At 49.6% G+C, this 25,881-nt stretch overlaps 1 protein-coding gene across 4 annotated transcripts; it reads left to right on the forward strand.

Annotated features, from left to right (window-relative positions):
• The first annotated feature begins 6,854 nt into the window (after positions 1 to 6,854).
• PAQR8 (progestin and adipoQ receptor family member 8) lies at positions 6,855 to 21,853 on the forward strand. Of its 4 annotated transcripts, none has more exons than XM_063153148.1 (2): positions 6,855 to 6,987; positions 17,016 to 21,853. In XM_063153148.1, the coding sequence occupies exon 2, from the start codon at positions 17,052 to 17,054 to the stop codon at positions 18,108 to 18,110; it is 1,059 nt and encodes a 352-aa protein (XP_063009218.1). In that variant the 5' UTR covers positions 6,855 to 6,987; positions 17,016 to 17,051; the 3' UTR covers positions 18,111 to 21,853. The 4 variants fall into 4 exon arrangements, with proteins under 4 accessions (XP_063009218.1, XP_063009220.1, XP_063009219.1 ...); XM_063153150.1 differs by having other exon boundaries at positions 6,856 to 6,948; XM_063153149.1 differs by having other exon boundaries at positions 6,882 to 7,013.
• The last annotated feature ends 4,028 nt before the right edge of the window (positions 21,854 to 25,881 follow it).

Raw genomic sequence — 25,881 nt, forward strand, 5'->3', positions numbered from 1 at the left:
ACAGAGACAACCTTTGGTGTGCCCTTGGCATTCTATTTCTATTTCTATTTCTATTTCTATTTCTATTTCTATTTCTATTTCTATTTATTTCTATTTCTATTTCTATTTCTATTTCTATTTCTATTTCTATTTCTATTTCTATTTCTATTTCTATTTCTATTTCTATTTCTATTTCTATTTCATTTCTATTTCTATTCATATTTCTATTTCTAATTTACATTTACATTTATATTTACATTAATATTTATATTATATTTATATTTATATTTATATTTATATTTATATTTATATTTATATTTATATTTATATTTATATTTATATTTATATTTATATTTATATTTATAGTATTTAATAGTTATTGTTTGTATTTATAATCTTTGATATTTAAATTTATATTTATAATGCTTTGTGTTTATGTTTATAATATTTAATGTTTGTATTTTGTTTTTGTTGTTGGTTTTTTTTAATGGGCATATTATCCACTGAGGATCTAAACTGGCTGAAGGAATCCATGTACGTCCCTAAAGGAAATATGATTTATCCCATATAAATTGCCAGAACCCGTTTCAAGATCTCACTTCTGTGATATTTTTTCTCTCTCTGCAGCAGGCAGAACATTAAATCCAGCAATGGACACTCTGTGTGCTCCACTGCAGGTAAAATATAGGTGGGAAAAATAAATTATGGGTGCAAAGCTCCCATGTGTGAGTGTGAGTACAACACAGAGCAGGTACCAGGGTGGGATTCAGGCACATTTATGCAGATTGCACAAGATCTCACCCATTTTTGGGTGGTCGGAACGAATCCCAGCCATGTGGACGGCTGCAGTTTTCCTCCTGAGGGAGCAGGCAGGGCCCCACCCTCTCCTGGCTGAAAGGTAACAGGAGTGAGGGATAAAAATAGCGCTGTTGTTATTCATGACAGCGCCTATAGCAACTGCTGCCTGAATAATTCATGGAGCAGGCAGGACAGAGGGATGGAGAGAGGTGGAGAAGGCTGGGAAGAAGGCAGAAGCCTTCCCTGGCTTTTGGGACTCCCCAGGATTGTGCCCAAGGTCTCCTGGTTTCACCTCCCTGCTGCATTCTGGAGGTTACGGGGTGAAAAGGCAGCACAAGCTCACGGGGACATTGAGCACTTCCTATCCACTGGAAAAAAGAGGAATTAAGCACTTAGCACACAGAGGGCTGGGTCTGGAGAGCTTGAAGAGACACAGAAGGATGAAGGGTGGATGCAGGAGAATCCATGGGTGAATTGCACATGGAGCTCTTTAACAGCACTCAACGTGGATTTTCTCATCCCTTCCTCACACCTCTGTGTGTCAGCATCCACCTGTACTTGGGGTTTCTGAGGTTTAAGGGTACTCTGTGATCCTTCTGAGATTCTGGGATGTTGTGGGGTTTTGTTGTTGTTGCTGTTGTTTTTGTTGTTTCCTTTTTTTGGGTTTGTTTTTTTTTTTTGGTTGGTTGGTTAGTTGGTTGGTTTTACTTGTTGGATTTTTTTTTCCTCTTAGTTCATCTAAATGTCAATTTTCAAGCCACAGTGCCATTATGAAGTTGCCATCTATTCACTTTCCTGGCTGCTGAGTAGCCTTGCCTCACCCATGAAGGGCAGGGGAGAGGCTTGTGGCTCATTCACAGCTCCAAAAAATGGGTGGAGAGGATCCCAAATTCGATGGGGTGTCACCTGATCATCAAGCAACAGAGTGGAGTGGAGGTTTCAAATCTATTTGTAATAAAAAAGAAGGATAATAACATGGAATGCAATGTTTGGAATGGAAAAAAGGTCACTTTTTAGAAAGGAAATTATGTGGTCAAGTGAGACCACCTATGAGAAGTTTTTATCAGGGCAAATTCTACGTTTTCCAGGGGATTAAAGGGATTTCTATTTACTGGGCTCTCCTGAAGCTGCAGGAGCTGAACTTTAACCAGGGAGTGAATTCACTTTCACAAGTGGAGTGTTGTCCTGACTTTCACCACAAATAATTTAATGCTGAAGAAACCCTTCTTAATCCTCCCTCCTGACCTTTTCCCTAACATAGGCTGGAGAATTTCACCCCACTGCATCTTCACCCAGCTCAGGCATTTCTGACATCATTTTCTTGAAGTATTTGCTATTCCCACACACTCTGGTAAATCTTTAAACAGTTCTAGCTCTTGTGGGTTTTTTCCTAATTGTGGAGAAGAATAACACGGAAAACTACTGTCAGGGGTGTAAATGGAATTTCTTTACTGAAAGACACGGACAGCTGCTGGTATCTCACCAGGAGAGCACAGGAAAGTGGGTAAGGAGTTAAAGGTCTGACCTTCAGTGTGTTTGGATAGGCTGTAACCACCTCCTTTCTTCCCAGAGTAGCAGCCCAGAGGATATGGATTTGTTTTTCCTCCCAGATGCCTCTAGCATGGCCCTAGCACAGTGATGGGAACATAAAATCTTGTTGTGGTCCTGCTCCTGAGATGCACGGCTACTCCAGATCCCACAGGGATTCATCCTGTTTTCCTGCTGTGCAGGAGGAAAATTCAGCAATTAATAGAAAACCAAAACAAACCCACACAGGCCCTGCCTGCGGGCAGAAGGAAAACTGAATTCCAAATGAAACCAGAGTAGTGGCTGAATCAACAACAAAGCTCTGGAATGGAGCAACCCAACCACACTTGCAGGGAAATCCAAAGGGCCCAGACACAGAGCTGAGGTTTTGATGTTGCTATTTTGGTCTCCTCATCTGCTCTCATGACTTGTGGCTGTTACTAAAGACAGTGACAGCTGGTTCCTTTTTTTTTTTTTTTTTTCCTATTCTCTCATTTTCTCCACCCTCGAGCCTGGAAATCATCCATTTGTACGCAAAACATCTCTGCCTCTTCCTCAGGATCTCTGGGAGCTGCTTTCAGCCCTGGGGCAGGATCCACTGGTCACATCAGCAAGTGATGTCCAGCTTTAGAATCACAGAGTCACAGAACTGTGTGGGCTGGAAGGGACCTAAAAGAACATTCAGTTCCACCCTCTGCCATGGGCAGGGACACCTTCCAGTATCCCAGGCTGCTCCAAGTCTTGTCCACTTCCAGAAAAGTGTACATCACCCTAGTTATAAGGAATTTTTTCCAAGTATCTAATCTAACCCTGCCCTTTTTCACCCATTCCCCCTTGTCTGTCCCTCCATCCCTTGTCCCCAGTCCCTCTCCAGCTCTCCTGGAGCCCCTTTAGGCCCTGGAAGGGGCTCTGAGCTCTCCCTGGATCCTTCTCCTCTCCAGGTGAGCACCCCCAGCTCTCCCAGCCTGGCTCCAGAGCAGAGGGGCTCCAGCCCTTGGAGCATCTGTGGCCTCCTCTGGTCTCTCCAGCAGCTCCACATCCTTCTGCTGTTGGGAGTCCCAGATCTGGAGGCAGCTCTGCAGCTCACCTGAGTGGGACAGAGAGGCAGAATCCCCCCTCCCCTGCTGCCCCAGAGCATAGGGGGTTTCAGGGATGGGTCAGGTACAGCTCTCACCCGCCAGCACCCCCAAATCCTTTTCCCCAGTGCTGCTCGGGATCCATTCCCCGCCCTCATGGGGAGCTGGGAAGTTGCAGCACTCCGTGTAAGGCGCATTAGTAACCCCCATCAGACTGTCACAATGTCACTGCTGCGGGCAAACCACGAGGAGGCAGGAAAGTCCCGACCCCAAATTGCTACACAATCCTTGTGCCGCACGTGGGGAACAGCTGATGGTGCCCAAATTAACTGTATCAAGTGCTTCATTCTGACTGCAGAGGGTGAACCCAAGTTAGCCTTGGTAACCCAAGGCTTTTATGGATTATTTTCCCCCCGAATTATTAGTTAAAGAAAGCCTTAGTGTTCCAATGTCTTCTTAGTGTTCTAATTCTGCATCTGCAGAATTTTTATGTAAAACTTGCCAAATGTATGATAAGCATCAATTCTTGCCCCATGGGAAGGAGTTCCATATGGGCACAGACAGGGCAAAAAATTTTCTCTTTTACCCCACTACAATAACAACAAGTCATTATTCTTTATTACAGGAAAAGGTAACTCCTACTTCCTGGATTACCTTTGGTGCTTGTAATAACTCAGCTATCTTTGGTGCAAAGCTGCTACATTGGTCCTCAGCAGCACAGTGTGGACATGGTGTGTGTGGAGGCTTCTTGGTGGAGGGAGACCCTGATCCACAAAAGAAAATCCTTTTTTTGAGTTATAACTCGAAACAGCTAAAAATAACAGGACAACATTTTGCAGGTCCCTTCCAAGGTCCCTTCCAACCCAAACCATTCTATGATGCACATTTGGGTGGGGAATTAAGGCATTCAGGACATGTTTGAGGGCACAAAGTGTGTTTGAATCATGAGATGACTGTAGAGGGTAGGGAGAGCTCAGCCTGGTACAACCCAGTCCTGACTCTGGGACTAATCTCCTGGGCAAACACAACCACACCTGGGCTTTGACTTGGAGGGAGCTGGGTGATTCATTTCAGGGTTTAAAATGTCAATGCTAGGGAGTAACAGCAGGGTGAGTTTGAGCACAGCAGGGTAAGTTTGAGATGAACTACAGAGCATGGCTTGGTACCACTCACCCGAGAGCCAGGGATCAAAGAGCTCTCGCTGCGCAGCCCCCACCAGCCTTGGGGTGCAGAACAGGCTGTCAGCATCCACCAGGCTTGGGGTGCAGAACAGGCTGTCAGCACCCTCCAGGAGAGCAGTTATCCCACACAGAGCTGCCCTTTGTCCTTCCCATGGCTGCCCTGGGGCATCCCTTGAGGGTAAATGAGGTAAAAACCTTTCACTGGGGTAAAACAGTGGTGCAGGTGGCCTGGCAGCATTGCAGTGTCTGTGTTGCAGCAGGGATGTCACGCCCCACCATCCCCATCTGCCTGGGTTGTATTTTATGTCCCACCTCCTACATTGCCCCTTGTCCTGTCCCTCCATGCCTTGTCCCCAGTCCCTCTCCAGCTCTCCTGGAGCCCCTTTAGGCCCTGGAAGGGGCTCTGAGCTCTCCCTGGATCCTTCTCCTCTCCAGGTGAGCACCCCCAGCTCTCCCAGCCTGACTCCAGAGCAGAGGGGCTCCAGCCCTTGGAGCATCTCCATGGCCTCCTTTGGTCTCTCTCCAGGAGCTCCACATCCTCCTGATGTTGGGGTTCCCAGATCTGGAGGCAGCTCTGCAGGTGGGGTCTCACCAGAATGAAGCAGAGGGGCAGAATCCCCTCCCAGTTTCAGGAATGGAGGAGGAGGATGGTGAAGTATTATGGGTCTTTCAGGAGATGTTTTAGAGGGACATAAAACGAGTGCAAGACGTCACAGGGGAGGTTGGTAGCTGCCAGTTGCATCTCATTCACATCCCTGAATGGAATGACAGGGAGAAATTGAGGTTCCTTCCCACCTTCTTCACCCTGGATGTTTTCCCTCCTCATTTTGGGGTCATTGGCTCTCCCATGTGGTGTGAGATTTGTGCTGGGATGTGCTGAACCTTCACCCAGGCTGCAGAGATCTTATCAGAGCCACAAAGTCACATTCCTGGGCTGCCTCTCTGTGGATGCTCTCCCTGCAGAACAAGCAGTCCTTCTGTTTTCCTCATAAACCCATCAGAAACCAGCGGTTCTGACAGGCTGGAGCAGCAGAACGTGCATGAACCAGCTGAGGCAGAGCCTGGAGAGGGCAAACTCTGTAACTCATAAATTAACCTGCTCCTGGGGTCACGGTGACCCTACAGCTGAAACCCACCACTGTGCCTTTGGCACAGCTCGATCCAGGATCCATCAGCTTCTCCCACACATTTCCCAGGCATTGCTCAGGAGCCCTGAGCTGCTCCTGAAAGGCCATTTGGGTGAAAATGCCTGGTTTTTGGAGCCCAAAGATTTTGGTGCTGGCAGCTGGCTTGGGCCATACTGCCTTTAGCTTGGCAATCTTGTGGAAAATCATCTGCTCCTCCACACTTGCATGTCCACAGCACTGAAATCAGGGGGTCCCCCCCACTCCATGGAAGTCATCTGGTCCAGCCCCCTTGTTCATTTAGGGCCACACAGACCAGGTTGCCCAGGTCCATGTCCAGATGGATTTTAAATATCTCAAAGGATGGAGGTACCTCTTGCTGGGCAACCTGTGCCAGTTCTTGGCCTCACAGTGAAAAAGTGTTTCCTGGTGTTCAGAGGAATCTCCTGTGCTTCAGTGGGTGCCCATAGCCTGTGGTCCTGTGATTTTTACTTTAAATGTAGAATCTCCATCTTTGAGGGTGATCTCTGGGGCTGAACCAGGTGACCTCCAAAGGTCCCTTCCCATCTAAACCACCTTGCAGTGACTTGTAAATCCTGTAAGGAGCATCTGAGGGAACTGGAGGGCTCAGCCTGGAGAAAAGGAGGCTCAGAAGGGACCTTGTGGCTCTGCACAAGTGTCTGACAAGAGAGGACAGCCAGGGGAGGGTGGGCTCTGCTTCCAAGGAACAGGGACAGGACAAGGGACAGAACCTCAAGCTGTGGCCAGAGGAGGTTCTGGCTGGACATGAGGCAGAACTTCTTCATGGAAGGGGTGGTCAGGCATTGGAAGGGCTTCCCAGGAGGCGCTGGAATCTCCATCCCTGGAGGTGCCAAGGAAAAGCAGGACGGAGCACTCAGCTCTGCGCTCGGTCACAGGTGGAACTCGATGACCTCGGAGGAACGACTCTGTGATTCTGTGACTTTGCACCGCTCTCACGGATGTGTCACTGAGCTCTGTCCTGCACCTGCCCCTGGGGCGACGGGATCACGGTGATGCCGCGGGGTTGAGCCCCGCTTTGTCCGGCCTGGGCTGGGCCGGGCCGGGCTGGGCTCGGCCCGCGGGGCCACCCCGGGGCGGGGCGGGGCGCGCATGCGCGGGGCGGCCGCGGGGGCTCCCGGAGGCGGCAGCGCCGGGACTCGGCGGCGGCAGCGGGACAGGGGAGGGGACAGCGGACACCGAGGGGACGCCGAGAGCGAGCACTGAGAGCGGGCACTGAGAGCGGTGAGTGCGGGACAGGAGAGCCCGCACTGAGAGCAGGGGGTGAGTGCGGCCACTGAGTGCAGGGGGTGAGTGTGGACATGGAGTGCGGGAGATGGAGAGCCGGCACTGAGTGCGGGCACTGAGAGCGGACACTGCGGGCGATCCCCTCCCTGCGGTCCCCTCCTCTTCCGCCGGGATACCCGAGGGTCCCCGGGGAGTTCCCGGTGCGCTCCTGCATCCCCGCGGCGCCAGGAGCATCGTTCCCTGCGGGAGAAGCGGGATGCGGGATGGGTGCGGGGGTGGGCGGTGGGCGGTGCCTGGTGCTTGCAGACACCCCTGGGATGCGGGGGGATGCGGGATCTTCCCTCTGTGCCACGCACAGTTGTGGTTCATCCAGCCAGGGTTGGTTCAGGTGAGTGCTGGGGAAGAGCTTAAGGAGGGCAGGGATGAGCAGGGAGACGCGGGTTTTGCCTTAAGTTCCCCCGTTACCGGCATCTCAAGGGCTTCCTGAAGGAGAGAGGTGGGCAGTGGTTTTCCTGCGTGTTTGTTTGAAATGGCTGTGGGCGGATTTTCCTTTAACGACTTTGACACCCGGGGAGCTCTGGAGGCCACGGGAAGGAGATGCATAGTTCAGCCGTGAGCTGGGAGAAGAACCAGCTCCCGGTGTTTGCCTTGGAGCTGCCGCCCGCTCCTTGCGCGGACACGAGCTGGGGCGCGTCTCCAAAGGGTCACCGAGGCATTGTTCCCTGCTGATCTTCTCCAGAACACTTCGGGGTCATGTCCCCCCTGTATCTCATATCTCATCTGGATGTTTTCCTGGCTGAAAACTCCACAAGCATCTCACTTTTTTTTTCTTTTTTTTTTTTTTTTTTTTTTTTTTTCCTAGGGGCAGGGAGGAAAATATTGTGGACAGTCTTAAAGTGTTCTGGTTTTCTTGAACACAAATATAGAGATATATAACTTCAGGTAAACATTTAACAATTGTTTGTTTGGTGCCAAACCAGTTCCTCCCTGGCATGAGCCGGGTTGGGTATGGAGCATCCCAGTAGCTGTGCCAAGGTGACACAAGGGGCACGCAGGTTTTTACTGGGATGGGGAGGTGCAGTTGTGGGATTGTAGCTTCAGAGCTGGGAAATTATTTAAATATTGCTAGTTGGAGGATTTTTGAGTGGGATGAGGCTTGGAGCAGCCTAGTCTAGTGAAAGGTGGCCTGCCCATGGCAGGGGGGTTGGAATGAGACGAGCTTTAAGGTCCTTTCCAACCCACAATGTTTTGGGATTCTAGGATGGCTTGCTGCAGATTAGGATGAGGAGTGTAATGCTTCTCTGGCAACAGTCATTGAAAAGAAGCAAAGTTACAGAAAGGTCATGAAAAGGGATGAATCCAGCAGGTCTGAAGTCTGATTTTGCCCTCTGCCAGGGGACAGGCAGCCATGAATTCTGAATTCTAGCAGCAGACTGTGCCCCAACCTTGGGGTGCTGTGGTGATATGTGCTGCAAACAGTTCCTAGAAACCCACTCAGGACTCATCAGGCCAAACCACACAGTTGCACATTCCCTCCCACGCAGCTGGGGAAGGTGTGGGTTAACAGCCCGGCACCCTGCAGGATTTTCTGTTTCCTGGATATTAATTGTTTTTATTTGTTTACGCTGAAGCTGCAGCCGCAGCCTGTGGCTGAGCCAAGGGCTGTGTCCCTGTGGATGCAGGGAAGGATGGCAGGGAGGGATGGCAGGGAGGGATGGCCACAAGGGAGGTGCCACCACCAGGTCACATGCATGAGCTTGCAGCTACTTGCACATCTTGAGTCAGGCACCAGCTTAATTTTTTATCTGTCAGTTTACAGGGTACCCCTTGCTCACGGGGTCAGACCAGTGGCCCTCAAAGTGCATAAACAATTAATCATTAGTAAATTTCAGAAGAATAAATGCCCAGGGAGGCTGCTGGAGGCTGCAGCTGTGCAGATGCCATAAATTATAAGCTTCATCCTTCACAGCATCATGGAATGGTTTGGATTGGAAGGGACATTAAAGATGGTCCAGTTCCAGCTCCCTGCCATGGACAGGGACACCTTCTACTAGACCAGGTTCCTCCACGTGCTGTCCACTTCCAGGTAGTAAGGGGCAGATTGCTCCCATCTCCTTCCCACCCTCCAAATCCTTGGGATTGGGTAGGTTCTAAGCAAGTGAATGCAGCACAGCCTGCATACCTTTTGTGGAGGGAATCTGCCATCTGCCCCTTCCTTGGAGCTTTGTAGACTCTGGGAAGGGCATCACTTCTGTCACTGCAAACCCAGAACCTGGCTGGGAGAGCCCATGGGGTTAAATGGGACGAGGTCCAGGATGGGGACAAAGACTTTTATTTCAGGGGAGAAGAGAACTCCCAGCTCCAGGTGGTTGGCACAGGGCTGCAGTCTCTCCCTGGCAGTGCCTCCTCTCTGCCCGCAGCAGCCGCAGGGCTCTGCATGATTTATGTACATTTTTTTCAAGTGACCAAAGCTCTAAAATCTGCAGTCTTAAAAAAAAATCAAAAGCAAGAGGCTTTTGTGGATGACAGCAAAGCTGAGCAGCCTCAGCCCTGAGGTTTTTTGGGGATGATTTGAACCCACAAACAGCACATGGCCAGTTTGGTTTGGTCGCTCTGGCCACAGGCAGATGGTTCCAGGGTTGTCCCATCAGCAGATGGATCTGAGCAGGGAGGGATGGGATGCCTTGTTGAGGTTTCCCTGTGCTAGCAGGAGTTCCCAGTTCTAGATCTGCACTGAAGGAAAATTAGTGCTAAAGGAAGCTTAGGAGGTGAAAGTGGGATGCCACTGTGACAAATCCAGGCTCCTTTTTCAGTCAGTGCAGGGGGAAAACCCCCAGGCACTTTCCTGGCACAATTCCAGTTTCTGGAAAGGGTCAGTCTCAGCCCATCAGTGATCCCTGCATGGCTGAATACAGCAGGCAGGGACTGGTGGGGCTGGCAGGACCAAAACCATGCCCAGGGGTGTGCTGACACTTCAGCAACCTGATGGTTACAGTTTGGGACTGTGTCCCAGTCTGGTTTGATTCCTGGTGTACTCATCCAGGGATTTCACCTGAAATTCAGCCCCAAAGCATCGGGTGCTCTCTTGGTTGTGTGTGGGAAAAGAAAGTGGTGAAGGGATCAGGAAAGCACAAACAGCAAAGGATTAGTGAGATCAGGGAGAAAAGCTGCAGAAAATTACCTCACTCTTGAGCAAATTTTGATACAGAGAGAGTGGATTTGCCAGAGGAGGGAATCCTGAGCCAGAAGAATTATTTTTTCTTTTCAGGAATTATTGACTGTGTTATCAGCAGCATCACCAAGCTCTAACCTGGGTTAGGCATGAGGAAACTGCAGCTGTGCTATCACAGCAAACCAGAACTGTGCCATTCCCTAACGTGGTTTGGGAGATAGCAGAGTGCAGGAGTTGTTCCTGGCTGACAGTTTGTGTGTGCCCCCCCCCCCCCCCATTTGAGGGGTGCAGCAGCACAGGAATGGCCAAGCCAGCTCAGCTGACCTCTGAGAACCTGATGTTGTGAAAATCAACCCCCTCCTTGCACGTGAGGCTTGGATTCTCACAGCAAAGCCACCAGCCTCATCCAGCCTTTGGTTTCCTATCTTTGGGGTTCCATTCTCCTGCTTTGCTCCCCCAAACACCACAGGGCCTCAGGGGTGCCCCCCTTGCTGGGATGCACTTGCCAGCAGCTTTGTTTTTGCTCTGTGCCCTCTGAGCGCAGCGTTCCCTGTGCTGGCTCCACTGCTCTCATCCCCTGGCCCCATCCCAAAGCTCAGGCAATGCTCGGCCCATGTCAAGAGGCACTTGGTGCCCAGCAGGGCTGAGCTGGCTGCTGGCCCAGCTGGCTGCCAGGCCAGGAATTGCAGGGGAGCTGACACTGCTGTGGCTTCCGTGGGGATCCTGCCACCTCCCACTGGCTTTCATGGCTCATCTCCCAGCATCACGGGACACTCCTTTCCTGAGGGACACAAGCTTGGACAAGCCCTGCTTGGGCTGCACACTGTGTGTGTGTGTAAAGGGGAGAATTTGAGCTGTCTTCTTTTATTTGAAATTCATCATGAGATTACTTTGACCTTTTTTTCTGAAGAGATCAGGTTGTTTTAAGTCGTGCCCTTCAGTAAATCACATGGCATCACCTTTTACCTTCCAGAGCATGCCAACCTGTGCAGGTCCCTGTTGGAGGAGTAACTGGGCTGATGTAGATCTAACAGGGTACCTAAGTGCCTTGAGGGAAATAAAATCTTCTGTGCAATTCACTGTTAAGTAGTCCCAGCACTGCCCAGTGCATTAGGAGCATGATATCTCATTCCATCAGGCAGATGAGGACTGATATCTCCATTTCCTACATGGGGAAGTGTAAGCCGAGTTTAGAAAAACCCCAAGCACCTGGCCCCTCTCTGGTTGTGGGGATTTCCACTTCTTTGATGCTGGAGAGTAGATAAGTTCTTCACATCCTGCTGCCTGCCCTGGCAGGGCTGGTCCCTGGCACAAACCATCAAATCATGGAATCAACAGAGTGGTTTGGGTTGGGAGGGACATTAAGGCTTACCCAGTTCAACCCCCCTGCCATGGGCAGGGACACCTTCCCATATCCCACTTTGCTCCAAGCCCTGTCCAGCCTGGCCTTGGACCCTTCCCAGAGATCCAGGAGCAGCCACACCTCCTTTAGGGAACCTGTGCTGGTTGTAAATCTCATATAAATCTCAGCAACTCCCCACAGAAGGAATCTGAGCTCTGAGTGTTCCTGCTGCAGTCTGGAGCAATGTTGGCACCTAAATCTGTGGCAGGAGAAGGAAGCAGGTAATACTAAGACTGCACAGGAACTGCTTCTTGAGTCCTCTTATTTTCTCAGCTCTGGAGGGGCCTTTCCAAAACACGCGGCAAGAATAGGATGGAGGAGCTGGCACTGTGCTCCCAGGATGGTCTTTCAAAGTTTTCTCCAGCCCTTCAGAATGGTTTAATTACAGGAGGAGACGTTTGTGCTCAGGGAGGGACCAGCCTTCAGACAACAGGGTTTGGGATGGGGCTTATCCAGTGCCTCTGATCTGGGTGCAGCCCTGGTGCAGCCTCTCCCAGAGCTGGACTGCTCCCTGCCATCCTGGTGCACTGGGAGCTGTGACACCAAAGTAAACCCATGTAGGAATGGGTCACAATAAAACCCCAAAAGCTTCAAAATGACCTGGAGTCCCCCCTGGGACTTTTAGGAGAGAGGAATTCAGGCATTAATCACCTGCAGCTCTCCAAACCACTCTGTTGGCCACTGCTGTTATTTTCATGCTGTCCACAACCACTACTTCTTTTTTTTTTTCTGTTTTAAATGCCATGCATTTATCAAAGACTTCCCCAAAGCTGAGTACCCCCAGTCCTCCCTGCTTTGTTTACCAGGAATTACTGCCTTTTTGGAAGCCTGTGTAAAACTCTGGTGCCTGAATACCAGCCTGCAAGCAAATCTATCACATTGGTCCAGCCTCAATCCCAGACAGTGAACTCGGGGGCCTGACTGGTGGGAAAATAGACCGTACTCTGTAGGAAATTTTCTCATTCAAACCCTTCCATCAGACTGTGACCAAAAAGCAAAAGAGCTGGGAAAAAGCTCGGGTTTCCAATTACCCTCTTCAAAAGGGAGAGAAAAATTGGAACAGGATCGTTCTCCTCCTGTGCCGGGAGTTTTTATTGTGGATGTCATGATCCAGCCTGGCCATCATCCACGCCCTCCTTCTCGCCTTGCAGCTCCCTCCCTGAACAAACGATACTTGGTTGCTGTTAATTGGGAGCAGCCAAAATAACTGAATCCCCCGGAGATGGGAGTGAGGACGGAATCTCAACGAGACACCCCGCCGATGAATGTGGCTTTCAGCTGCTCCTACGCTCCCGTGAAGGGAAAAGAATAGGGGCTCTGTGAAAGTGAAACAGCCAGTGCTGACCTTGGGTTTCTGGGTTGGTGTTTTTTGTTGTGTTTTTTTTTTTCTCTTTCTCTCTCTTTTCTAACGTTAATTGCTCGTCACTTTGTCCCATCACATGATCGCTGGAAGCTGCCAACTCGTTCTCACTCATATCACAAGGTTTGAAATAAGCAGGGTACCAGGTTTCTGATTTAGCATTGTTCAGCCCAGTATCAGATGTGTTTCTTGTGATTTCGGACTATTATTTTGAAAATCTCTGCCCCTCACGGCCTGTTTAAAACTGGCATTTTCCAGCTCTGAAAGCCTGCCTGGAATAATCTGTGCTGTCAGGGAGATGTGCAGTGCCCAGGCTCTCTGGGGCAATGCTCACTGCATGCACTGAGCTCTGGGGATGAGAGACCTTGGCAAAATCCTGGCATGAGTACGAGCGGTGCAAGGCGGAGCCAGGCTGTGCCTGGGACAGAAGCTGCCTGTGTCTCTCACACCCTTGTCAGCATGCAAAGCAGGCAGGCCATGGACAGCATTCCCATGCATTCCCATTCCCAGGCTCAATTGCCACTCTCCCATGTGTTGCCGTTGCTCTTTATGTGCAGTTTTCAGCAGGTTTCTCCACAGGAGATGAGCATCTCTGCAGGTCTTTGGCCTCTTGCCCTGGCCTTGCAGTTGTGCCCTCTTGGAGGTTTTTATTCCTGCTCTGCTGAGATTCACTCTGGCATTACTCTGTTCTCTCCAAGATATAAGGAACTTCAGCATGTCCTTTCTTCCTCTGCCTCACCATCATGATCATTGAATCATAGAATCCCAGAATGGTCTGGGTTGGAAAGATCATTTTGCTCCAACTCTTCTGCCACAGGCAGGAAAAAATTCTTCCCTGTGAGGGTGGTGGGGCCCTGGCACAGGTTACCCAGAGAAGCTGTGGCTGCTCCATCCCTGGAAGTGTCCAAGGTTGGATGGAGCTTGGAGCAAGCTGGGATAGTGGAAGGTGTCCCTGGCTGTGGCAGAGGTTGGAATGAGGTGATCTTTAACATCCCTTCCATCCTGAAGCACTCCACAATTCCATGATTTATGAATGAACTCCACTAGCTACAAGAAACCAGAATAGACTGGCTGTGCATTAGAACAGGGCAGAGTGAGTGTTGCCTCCTGCTCACACTTTGCCCTCATAGGACTGCCCCAAAGTCAACATTTGCCTTGCCTGCCTAGATTTTGGCATGTAACTCCATAGGGATGCACAACCTGCTGAATGAACTGCATGTCCCATCATGGATTAGGACCCTGCAGACCCTTAGGAGAGAAAAAAAGTCTTTATGAGTGAGAACAACATTAACTGCCCAGCAAGTGTGCTATCTTCAGCATTGCACATCTGTGAAACTAAAACAGCATTTCCAGGGACCATTTTGACTTCTGTGGCCAAGGCAGCTCCATCAAACACAGCAGACAAAGTCCCCTGTGGCAAACAGAGAAACAAACCTCCAGCCTTGAGAGATGCTAAGGGAGAAAGCCTAGGCAGTATAGGGCAGAAAGAATTTTCTGGAAAATGAAACCTAGTTATAACAGCTCCCCTCTGCTAGAATACAGAAGCAACATGAAAATATTTTGTCTTTTATCAGATGCTTTGGCTTTCTACAGGAAGTGAGACTTGCTGCCTGCTTGAGAGTCTGCTCTGACTTTGCTCTTCATGCTGTCTCACCCTGAGACTGCCGGTTCCCACCTCCTTGCTTTCAGAAACTCTCTCATGGTGTTTAACACTGTCCTGTCCTCTGTATCACAGCCTAGCAGGGGTCTCCCATCATGGAATCACAGATTGGTTTAGGTTGGAAGGGATCTTAAAGCTCTTCTAGTTCCAGCCCCCTGCCATGGGCAGGGACACCTTTTCTAGACCAGGTACCCACACAAACTGTTGGTGTCTCACCTCTGGACACATCTAGTAGGAGAAAAATTGAAACAGGAGAAAAATTGGCTGTTTTCCACAGTCAGGCAAAATACTTATTTGTGTTTCTTTTTTTTTTTTTTTTTCCTACCTCCGTCCTCTGCAGCTCCAGTTGTGTGCATATAAGCTTAGGAGACAGATTCTGCTCCTGCAAATCTGTGTGTGTTGATTTCACAGGAGTAACCACAGCCCTGCACAGTCTGGTGGGGCCCCATCAGCACCAATTTCAGTTTAACATGGGCATTTGTGATGAATTCTCCTCTATTTTGTATGACACAAACACCAGCAGGGAACAGAGGTATCTAGGTTATTGGGAAACAGGGGGTATTGGGAATTAATTTAATGCCAGGAGTTGTTCTCCACATATCAGGATCCTGCTGTGCCCTGAATCTGAATCTTGCCAGCCAGAGCTTAGCAAGTCTGGAGGTTACCAAGGAACAGAGCAGCAGAGGAGTGCCCAGCACAGGGTTTGGCTGCTCTGAGCATCCAGGGACTTCTCTGGCAGTCCCTCAGCATTGGCTCCATGGATGCTGCCAAAGCTCTGATGCTGTACCCAAACTGCAGCCAGCTTGGATGCGAAGCCTCTCATTTCTTCAGTCCTTCTCAGTCCTGATGCTTCTTACTTGTGGAGGGATGAGGGCTGCAGGTTTGGGACTGTGGATTCCTCCACTTCTCCTTCTGCCATACTCACTACAGTAATCCATGGGCAAGTTGTGTGACAGGGGAGGTTGAATTTCTTTGCAACTGCCATGATTTGTTTGGGACCCTCTCAACTCATGTGCAGACATGCTGTTTATCCCTTAGATGAGTGATTTACATCCCAGTTTTGTCCCTGAGCATTTTGTTCTGGGGTAAGGGGTGAAAAATCACCTTCATAAATCATCAGATGCTTCCTTGCCAACTAACTGCTTCCTGCAGCCCCTTGTTGGCAGCTTGTGGCTCCTGAACACACTCCAAGCTGAGTGCGTGAGGAAGTGGGGAGGAAGGGCAGGCTTGTGACATTGCTGTGCCCATCTGATGCAGGCTGACCTGCAGGGACAGGGCTCTGCCATCCCCCTCTGTGCTGAATTAGGGAACAGATACCCCTGGGAATCTGGTGTCAGGACCCAGGACATCCCTCTGGCTGTCCTGAGCAGCCAAGACCCCTGCCAGGGGGCTCAGAGACCCTGGCACAGAGCCCAAAATGCCTCTGGTTTTGATTATGACCCGTGGAGCAAGTTACCAACCTTAGATGAAGATCTGCTAGCCACGACAAATTAAGTAGAATGATAGTGAATTTATCACAAGGTGGAAAAGTAGATTTTGGGGTTTTTAGAATGGGGATTCAGGGGGCAAGGTGAAGGAATCTGGGCATGTCCAGCCTTTCTCCTTCTTCTTCTTGGGCTCCATCTTCTGCTGTGATGTTGGCACTTTTGGATTGGTTTAGAGTAGGAACTCACTGTCTAACATAGGTGATAGGTATTGGAAAGTGATTGTAAACATTGTACACGTAGTTTTTAGTATAAAGACATAACACCACCCTGGGGGCAGGCAGAGTGCCTCTGACTGTCTTGCTGAGTGGACCTTGTCAGGCCAGGAGAATGAATTTTATAGATAAGATACAATAAACAACCTTGAGACCGAGAAATGAAGAGCCCTGACTCCTTCTTCAAGCAGCAGGCTGGGAAAAGAGACTTTCTAACTTTTCTCAGGGTCACTCTGACCAGCTAGAGACCCCGACAATCTGGTACTCCCTCAGGCCCTTCTCTAACTCCCCAGGATATCTGGTACCCCTAAACTTGACAATATTAATAGAATCATGGAATGGTTTGGGATAGAAGGGACCTGAAAGACCATCTTGACCCAACACCCTGCCATGGGCAAGGACACCTCCCACTATCCCAGCTTGCTCCAAGCCCTGTCCATCCTGTCCTTGGACACTTCCAGGGATTCAGGAGCAGCCACAGCTTCTCTGGGTACCCTGTGCCAGGGCTCCACCACCCTCACAACCAGAAATTCCTTCCCAATATCCCATCTATCCTCACCCTATGGTAGTGGGCAGGCATTGCCCCTTGTCCTGTCCTTCCAGGCCCTTGTCCCAAGTCCCTCTCCAGTTTTCCTGGAATCCCTTTAGGCACTGGTAGGTGCTCTATGGGCAGTGTCTCCATGGTGCCATGGTTAATCCCACTGGGAATGGCTGCATGCTCTTCTCCCCGTGCACCACCATTAACATTTCCTCTTTCTCCCATCCCCTCAGGGCAGGAAGAGACATTCCCTGGAGCGGGGCTGAAGGATGACAGCCATCCTGGAGCGGCTCAGCACGCTGTCCCTCAGCGGGCAGCACCTCAGCCGGCTGCCCCGGCTGCTGGAGGACGGCCTGCCCAAGATGCCGTGCACGGTGAAGGAGTGCGAGGTGCCGCAGCTCTTCCGCGAGCCCTACATCCACAGCGGCTACCGCCCCACCGGCCAGGACTGGCGCTACTACTTCCTCAGCCTCTTCCAGAAGCACAACGAGGTGGTCAACGTGTGGACTCATCTCCTGGCGGCCTTGGCCGTGCTGCTGAGGTTCAAGACGTTTGTGGAGGCCGAGCAGTTGCTTGTGGATGCGTGGTCCTTGCCGTTGCTCATCTTTGTCCTCTCCTCTGTCACCTACCTGACCTGCAGCCTCTTGGCCCACCTGCTGCAGTCCAAGTCGGAGCTGTACCACTACACCTTCTACTTTGTGGACTATGTTGGAGTCAGCATCTACCAGTATGGCAGTGCCCTGGCTCATTTCTACTACAGCTCTGATCAAGCCTGGTATGACAAGTTCTGGCTTTTCTTCCTGCCAGCAGCAGCTTTCTGTGGCTGGCTGTCCTGTGCTGGCTGCTGCTACGCCAAATACCGGTACCGACGGCCTTACCCCATCATGAGGAAGATGTGCCAGGTGATCCCAGCAGGGCTGGCTTTCATCCTGGATATCAGTCCCGTGGCTCACCGGGTGGTTGTGTGTCACCTGGGGGGCTGTGAGGAGGATGCTGCTTGGTACCACACGTACCAGATACTGTTTTTCCTTATCAGTGCTTATTTCTTTTCCTGCCCTGTCCCTGAGAAATACTTCCCTGGCTCCTGTGATATTGTTGGCCATGCCCACCAGATCTTCCACACCTTCCTGGCCATCTGCACCCTGTCACAGCTGGAGGCTATTCTTTTGGATTACAAGAACAGGCAGGAGATTTTCCTGAAGAGACACGGGCCTTTCACCGTTTATCTCTCCTGCATCTCTTTCTTTGGCTTGGTGGCCTGCAGTGCCATCACAGCTTACATCCTGCGATGCAGGATCAAGGCCAGTCTGGCTAAAAAGGACTCCTGAGAGTCACAGATGTGACAGGCATGACATCACCAGAGAAAATCAAGGAAAAGGGCATAACATACTAGAGACATGACTGTCTTACTTGCCTAACATGCCGTGACTAACCAGGACCCTGGATTCAGATGGAGGGCTGGACACTTCATGCTGGATGCATTTTCACAGCAGGGATTGCCTTTTGCCATCCAGGGCGGGGGCATGGAGTGTTTTAAGCCAGAACAAGTCACTGAACCAAAGATGCTGAAATAGGCAGAGGTTCCTTGTTCATTCTGGTAGAGCTGTGGGTGAGACCTTGCTGAAGGTCAGGGAGGGCAGCCTGGAGGCTGTGGGACTGCAGAAGGGTGTGCCAGGGCTCACAACACCATGAGGAGCACAGCTGGATGTGATGACCTCTCTGAGTTTGGCCATATCTGTGTGAGAACTGTTCCTGTCAAAGGCAGTAGGAAGGTTTTGGGAAGTTTGTGTTTCTAGGATTGCGGTGTGAGGGCACATGTGGCACCGTGGCTGCTAGAATCCTTTTCCTGTTCCAGCCAGGTTCTCTCTGAGCTCCCCTTTTCAAGGGTGTCAATGCCAGGGCACTTAGATGGCTTTGGGAAAACATCTTTGGAGATCCTGGCTTGACCTGGGCAGTTTGTCCTCTGGGACAAACTGGGTTGGTGTCATCTGTCTAGGGAGCCTGACCAACCTCTAGCAACGTCCATGAAATGTGGACTAACTTGGATGGGATCTGTTTGATACAGGAAAGGCTCTGCTCCTCCAACAACACTACTGTGGTCATGGCCAACAGGGTGTAAAGGTGAAGGAGTCTTTATTCCCCTCTTAATGGTGCTTTGTGTCCTTGGTCAGCATTATGGGAAAGCTGACCTTGAAGCTGCAGGGTTGCTGTTCTGTGATGAGTGGGGCTGTGGCTCTGGCATGTTTTTATCAGTATTAGATGAAGGTGGAAGAGCAAAAGGAAAAGCAGGGTGACAACATTAGGGTCCTGCACAACCTTGGGATGGCTTGGCCTTGGGACTTGGTGATTCCTGTGTGGAGTAGCAAAGATAGTGGTCAGGGTCACTTAATGTCCATGGTTCACTCCTGTCCAAGGTAACAAAAGCTGGATTACTGTGTCTCCCACTAGAAGAATCTATTCTGTGCTTGCCTTGGGGGAATACTGAACATGGAGCCACCAAGTAGGATTAAATCCTTGCTAAAACCAAGGAATCCATGGGATCTATCCCAGCCACAGATTTGTCTCATTGAGCCCAAGGGCAGGCAAATGAATTGTGATTGCTGGTTCTGAGCAGGCAGAGTGTAGGGTTGGGGATATGGTTAGTGATGACAAGCACTGATTTCTGCATTTCATCTGTGTTTCAGCTCTTGAGGTGTGTGTGTCTTCATGTTCCATGCATGTGCGTGGGATTTGTTATCCAGAAAGGCTTTGCCTTGGGATTTTATATCTGCAGAGCCTCCTAGCTGGGTTAAGATTAACCCGAAGGAAACAGTGCTGTCCTGCTGTAGGAGCAAGGTGGGCTGGACAACAGATTTGTTAATAGATGGTGGAATACAGACCTGGAGATTGGCACTTTGCTGGTCCTGTGTTTGGTAGGTAAATTTGGGACTCATGGCCCTATAGAGAATTAAATACAAAGGGAGAGGGAAGTAAGTTTGGAATATAGGAGAAGAAGTCATAGGAAAGCCTTCAGGAGGTCATCAACTCTACCCTTTCTCATCAGTCCTGGTCTCAGCTTAAAAATTAATTACTTGATTTTTGTAGGGTGTTTTTGATGGTACAGATGGTACAGCCATGCTGACCTAGAAGAAAATCTGCCTCAGGGGAGATGCCAAGCAGGGGTGGTCCCACTTGCACCTTGTTCAACCTCTTCCCATGCACAGAAGTTCATCTCACCACAGAGTGAGCCAGTGCCAGGAGAGGGACCTTTGGGAAACCAATCCTACTGAAAAAATGTCAGTAATTTTCGGCTGGTTTTAATTCTGAGCCAACTCACTTGGACAATGCAGCTGCTGGCAGGGAAGGGCTGGAGTGGAGGCCAGCAGCAGCTCCTCCTTGCATGGCAGCTGGCTGCTCAGCTCACTCAGCTGCACTGCTCCCTCCATGGCCTCTGGCTTTGTTTGTGGGTCTCCTCCCAGTTTGAGAAAAGGCTTCCAGTGCAAGCAGCTTTTTCGTGCAGGCTAATTTGCCTTGGTTTTGTGGTGGGTAAGGCAGAACAAGGCTCTGGGTGTGGAATTGGCTGGATGGTATCAGTGGGTTCCTGTGCAGAAACAAAGGTAAATCAGGCTGGTCCAGAGCTCATTTCTGAGATAAAATTAAGAAGGATTGGGCATGGCTGGTAATAGCAAACCTGCTCTGCTGCTACCTGGAGTTATACTGGTACCAAAGGAAGGGATCACCCAGGTGTCCCCTTCTCTGAGGGTTTGAGAGCAGATGACATGCCCTGCCCTTGTTGAAGGAGGGTGACTACAGTAATCTTGTTCAGGGACAGGGAGAGGAGCCCACATGGCTCTTCCAAGGTACTTCTGATCATATCTGGTACTTCTGATCATATCTTCTCCTCTCTGGCTGAGCAGAAGTGGGCAGTGGAGCAGCGGTGTGACAGTGGAGGTGGTTTTGCACACTCCCACATTTCCCCTCAGGTGAAGCCGTGCCCATCCCCGTGTGGCCCTGCACTCCCACCTGGAGCTGACTCCTGGTTACGATGATGGGTGGAGTGAGCTGGGATCTACAATACAGATCTGTGCTGCTGTGAGGATGCGCCCTTGTGTCACAAGGGGCTCACCAACACTGGAGCTTCCTTTATCCCTGTCTCCATCCTCCTCTTCCTCCAACCAGCTTCTTTCTTTCCTTCATTCTTGTGCCTTGTGCACCTGGCTGCCTTCCTGGGCAGACTCCACATGCTGCAGTCTCAGCTGGGAAGTGGCTGTGGAGGCTTTGCCAGTGATCCAGAGGTCACCAGGGCTGGATCTGGAAAAATCCAGAGTGCCTCTGGGATAAATGCTCAGCTTGTCTGAGCCCCCCAGGAGCTTCTCCTTGGGCTCACTGCTTGGAGCAGGTCTCCTCCATCCTGGTGTTCCTAAGGAGGCATGGCTGGGAAGAACGTACCAGTGGCCAGGCTTGGTGAAGAGCTGACCACCAAGGGTTGAGCACACCTGAGATCCCTCAGGGATCCCTGAGGTCACAGTCCTCTCCCTCAGGAATCTCTGGTACTGAGGTAGTGTTCCTTCAGATCTTGCAAACCAGGACAGCTCCTGAGAATTCATCCCAATGTGCCTTGTGCTGTTTCTTTTGGGGATTAATCCTGAAGGAACCTGAGGATCAAGGGCAGCCTCTTTGCTGTCTGCTCCATGGTCCATGGTTGCTGTTAACAGCCAATTCCCACTGACAGGATTTGCTCCATGTGCAGAGCAGGAGGGGAGGATGGAGACAGGTGCCTTCAATTTGTATTTATGCCTAATTTGTGTAACAAGGCAAGGACAGGTTCCTCATGTGCCTTGCATTTACATCTTTTACTGACAAGATTATTTTTAAGCACTGTTTGTTACTAAACAGAAGTACAAAAGAGTTTGTATTTTTTTCCTTTGGGAAACAGGGAAGGATATGAGTGCTCCTTATTAACCATCCCCTTCCCAACTCCCACCTGCTGACTTTGTATTGTTGAAAACATTGACAATATTTTAAGCTTTGTACTGTACTGATCTTTATTTAAAAACTTTAATGGAAAAAAAAATCTGTGAAAGCAAAACAATTGGTGTGGTGTGAAATTCCCAAATGCACAACTGCACAACTACAGAAGGTTATGAGTCATTAGAAAAAAATAGGGATAATAATTACAGAGAGGATATATTAGAGAGATATTAATTACAATAATGAACAATAAGGTGTGGTTTTATCTGTGCATCTCAAAGCACTTCCAAGGTTTCATGATACCTTTTGGATTTCATTCCCTTTCCACAAGGGAAGTGCAGAACAACTGCCCTGACACTGATTAGAGAAATTTTAGTTCATCATCCAGTCACAGAAGTGTTGATTTTGGAAAAGATCTCTGGGAGCCACTTGGTCCAACCCTGAGCTCAATCAGGGCCACTCAGAGCTGGTTGCTCAGGTCCATGTCCAGATGGATTTTGAATATCTCCAAGGATGGCAACTCCGTCACCTCTCAGGACAACCTGTGCCAGTGCTCAGCTACCCTCACAGTAAAAAAGAGTTTTCCTGATGTTCAGAGGAACTTCCTGTGTTCCAGTGTGTGCCTGTGCCCTCTGGTCATGGCCCTGGGATCCAGCACAGAGCCTCGCCCTGTCCACTTTGCACCCTCCCTTCAGGGATTTATATACACCTGTAAAATCCTTTAAATATTGCCTGACCTGATCCTCATCCACCAAAGTACATGTTCCCTGCTCCAGCCCTTCCTCCTGCTCTCAGGGACCAGGGGTTCCTGAAGGCTGATCCCTCTGGTAAAGACTGAGGTGAAGAAGGCTTTTCCATGTTCTCTGTAGCCAGCTCCCATATCCTAGTGAGCAATGTGCCCACAACATTTTCCCTACTCTCCCTTTTGTCACCCTATAGAAACCCTTCTAGTTGTGTTTGACATTCCCAAACAGATTCCAGTTGGACTTTGCCTTTCCTCATCCCCACACACTCAGATAATCTCTGTATTCCTTTCTAACCACGTCCTTGCTTTCACCTTCTCTCTGCTGCTTCTGTGTTTGAGTTTTTCCAGGAGCTCCCTGTTTATTCATGCAGGCCTGCTGGCATTTTTTCCCAGCTTCCTGCTCATTGGAATGGACTGTTCTTGAGCTTGGAGATGACTCCTCCCAGGCCTCCTTATCCGAGGGGACTCTACCAAGTGGATAGAGGCCTTTGAAGAGGCCAAAATCTGAAGGCCAGTGTTTGATGTTTGCCTTCCTCCCTTCCTTCAGGATCCTGAACTCCACCAGCCAGCTCTGCTTTTGAGCCCCACATTTTCACTGAACCATGGCTGGTGAGTTTGATGTCCAGCAAAGCACCTCTCCTTGTCAGCTCCTCCATCACTTGGAGGAGGGAGTTACCAGCACTGCATTCCAGAAACCTCCTGGGCTGGGAATTACAGAATCATAGAAGGGTTTGGGTTGGAAGAGACCTTAAAGATCATCTCATTCCAGCCCCCTGCCATGGCCAGGGCCACCTTCCATTAGATCATATTTCTCAGGGCTCCATCCAACTGGACCTTGAATGTTCCCACAGATAAAGCATTCACATCTTCTCTGTCCAACCAGTGCCAAGGCCTCACCAATCCCACACTAAATAATTTCTTCCTAATACCCAATCTAAATCTACTCTCTGGCTTCACTTTGAAGCCATTCCCCTTTGTCCTGTCACTACATGTTTTTGCAAATAGTCCCTCTCCATCTTTCCTGTAGGCTCCCTTCAGGTACTGGAAAACTGCAATTAGGTTACCCCAAAGACTTCTCCAGGATGAACAATCCTAATTCTCTTGGCATTTCCTCTTAGGAGAGATGCTCTGTCCCTCTTTACTTGTCCTTCCAGCAGGTACCAGGGCAGCTGAAGTCCCCCATGAGGAGCAGGGCCTGCAGAGAGGCAACTGGCCCAGTACAACATCACCCAAACTGGTTATCCCTTGAATCCTTCCCCTGTAAGCTGTTGGCTCATCATCCACTCAAAATTCCAGCACTCCAGCTGTTCTCTCACTGCAGGGCAGCTCCCTCTCCTCACCTTTTTGGCTTGTCTGTATCCCTCCATTGCAACACTTGGGTCATGGGAGCCATCCCACCACACCTTCCTGATCCCAACAAGATCATGGCCCTGCAGATGCACCCAGATCTCTGCCTTGTCATGCCCAATCCCCACACTGCTGGTGTTCTCTACACACACTCCAGAGACACCCCAGCACACTGACTTCCCATATTTAGGGATCCCAGTTTTAGAGATTTCTCCATCATGGTGTTTTGTTGATTTTCTGATTCCTTTCTGTCATATTGTTCCAGATCCTCAACTCCTCAACCTTATCTGGGAGGGTTGTGTGTGATCACATACATAATTAATCATTTTTTTTTTCTGAATTTCAGAACTTAAAACCACTAGAATATCTTTTATTTTTTCTTCCAATAACCAGTTATTTTAATTATTATTTCTTAATATACCACGCAGACCAAGGCTTCTGCAGGTTGTGTCTTCACCCACCAGAGGGCGAGATGTCTCCACCACTGCCATGAAAGCAGAGCCCGATAAAGAATTCCTTCTGCCTTTCATGAGTAGATAGCAAGGATGTGGGAGGCTAAAAAGGCTCATCTTAACCTTAAAAAGGGTCATCTTAACCTTGGCAAGTCAGACTTGTCTGTACAGAAGTTGTCAAGGATGAAGCTTATCTATATCTTCACTTTAATTCCTCATTTCTCCTTTCTCCTGCTTTACAGTCACTATTACTAAAGACCTTCTGCTATGGCTTTTCTTTGACTTGCTCCAGTGGAATCCCAGAATGGTTTGGGTTGGAAGGGACATTAAAGATCATCTCATTCCAAAGTCCTGCCATGAGCAGGGACACCTTCCATTAAACCAGGTTGCTCATCCTGACCTTGGACACTTGCAGGGATGGTCCAGCCACAGCTTTTCTGGGCAACCTGTGCCAGGGCCTCCCCACCCTCACAGGGATGAATTCCTTCCCAATATCCCATCCAGCCCTGCCCTCTGGCAGTTTAAAACCACTGCCCCTTGTCCTGTCACTGCATACCCTTGCAAATAATCCCTTTTTTGCTCTCTCAGAGTCCCTTTAGAGGCACTGGAAAGGACTTCCCAGAACCTTCTTTTCTCCAGGCTGAACATGCCTAACCTGTCATCTTTACAGGCTGTGCCACACAGCCTTGTCACAAATTTGCAGTTACTGTCCTTGTGGATGATCCTTGGCACACAGAGCTGGGTTTCCTTCTCTGAGACAGGCCCCATTCCCTGTTAAATGCTGCCTGGATATTGCAGCTTGGAAAATCAGAGCAAGGGCTTGATCAGTGTCCTGCTCCTAAGTCCAGTCAGCCATCACACCAGCAGCTTTGCCATCTTCCAGATTCAGCTCTTCTAGCCCTTCTAGCTTGGCCTTCTGTTCATTATTTTCCTTTCTAAGCTCATCAGCCTCATTCTTTATCTCCCACCGTCTGGCTTCTTTCTCTCTCCCACACCGTGCTCAGACAGACAGTCTGGCTGCAATTCTCCCCGCTTAACTTCTGCTTACAAAGCCCTCGGATCTGCCACCTGCCCTTGAATCGCAGCCTGGCTTGCCTGGTGTAGTGGTGATAAAGAGAACAAAGCAAAAATGCACAAAAAACTTCTTTTTCATGGAATGCTAGAAGGTTTGGGTTGGAAGGGATATTCAGGATCATCTCGTTCCAACCTTCTTGCCATGAGCAGGAACACTTTCCACTAGACCAGTTTTTTCCCAAATCCTGTCTAACCTGGCCCTGAATGCTTCCAGGGATGAGGAATCAACGTTTTTTGGAGAATCCACAACTTCTATAGGCAACAAATAACTTCTGTTTTCCAAGGTGATGGATTTAGCTGTTTTCTCTCTTGCATTTGGGAGTGACTTTTGCACAGCAGTCCAGATGCCACCATCCGTTTGGGAGGCCAAGATGTTTTAATGTGAGGGAGTTATGAGGGGCCACGAGGGAGCCATGAGGGGGCTCTGAGGGGCTGTGCGGGGTGTGAAAAATGCCAATCACTTGTTTTTAAAATTTTAAAAATTTAATAGTAATAAAATGGTTATAAAAATAGTAATACAATTAGAGTAAT

The sequence above is a fragment of the Melospiza melodia genome, chromosome 3 (assembly GCF_035770615.1).
Source record: "Melospiza melodia melodia isolate bMelMel2 chromosome 3, bMelMel2.pri, whole genome shotgun sequence".
Lineage (NCBI taxonomy): Eukaryota > Metazoa > Chordata > Aves > Passeriformes > Passerellidae > Melospiza > Melospiza melodia.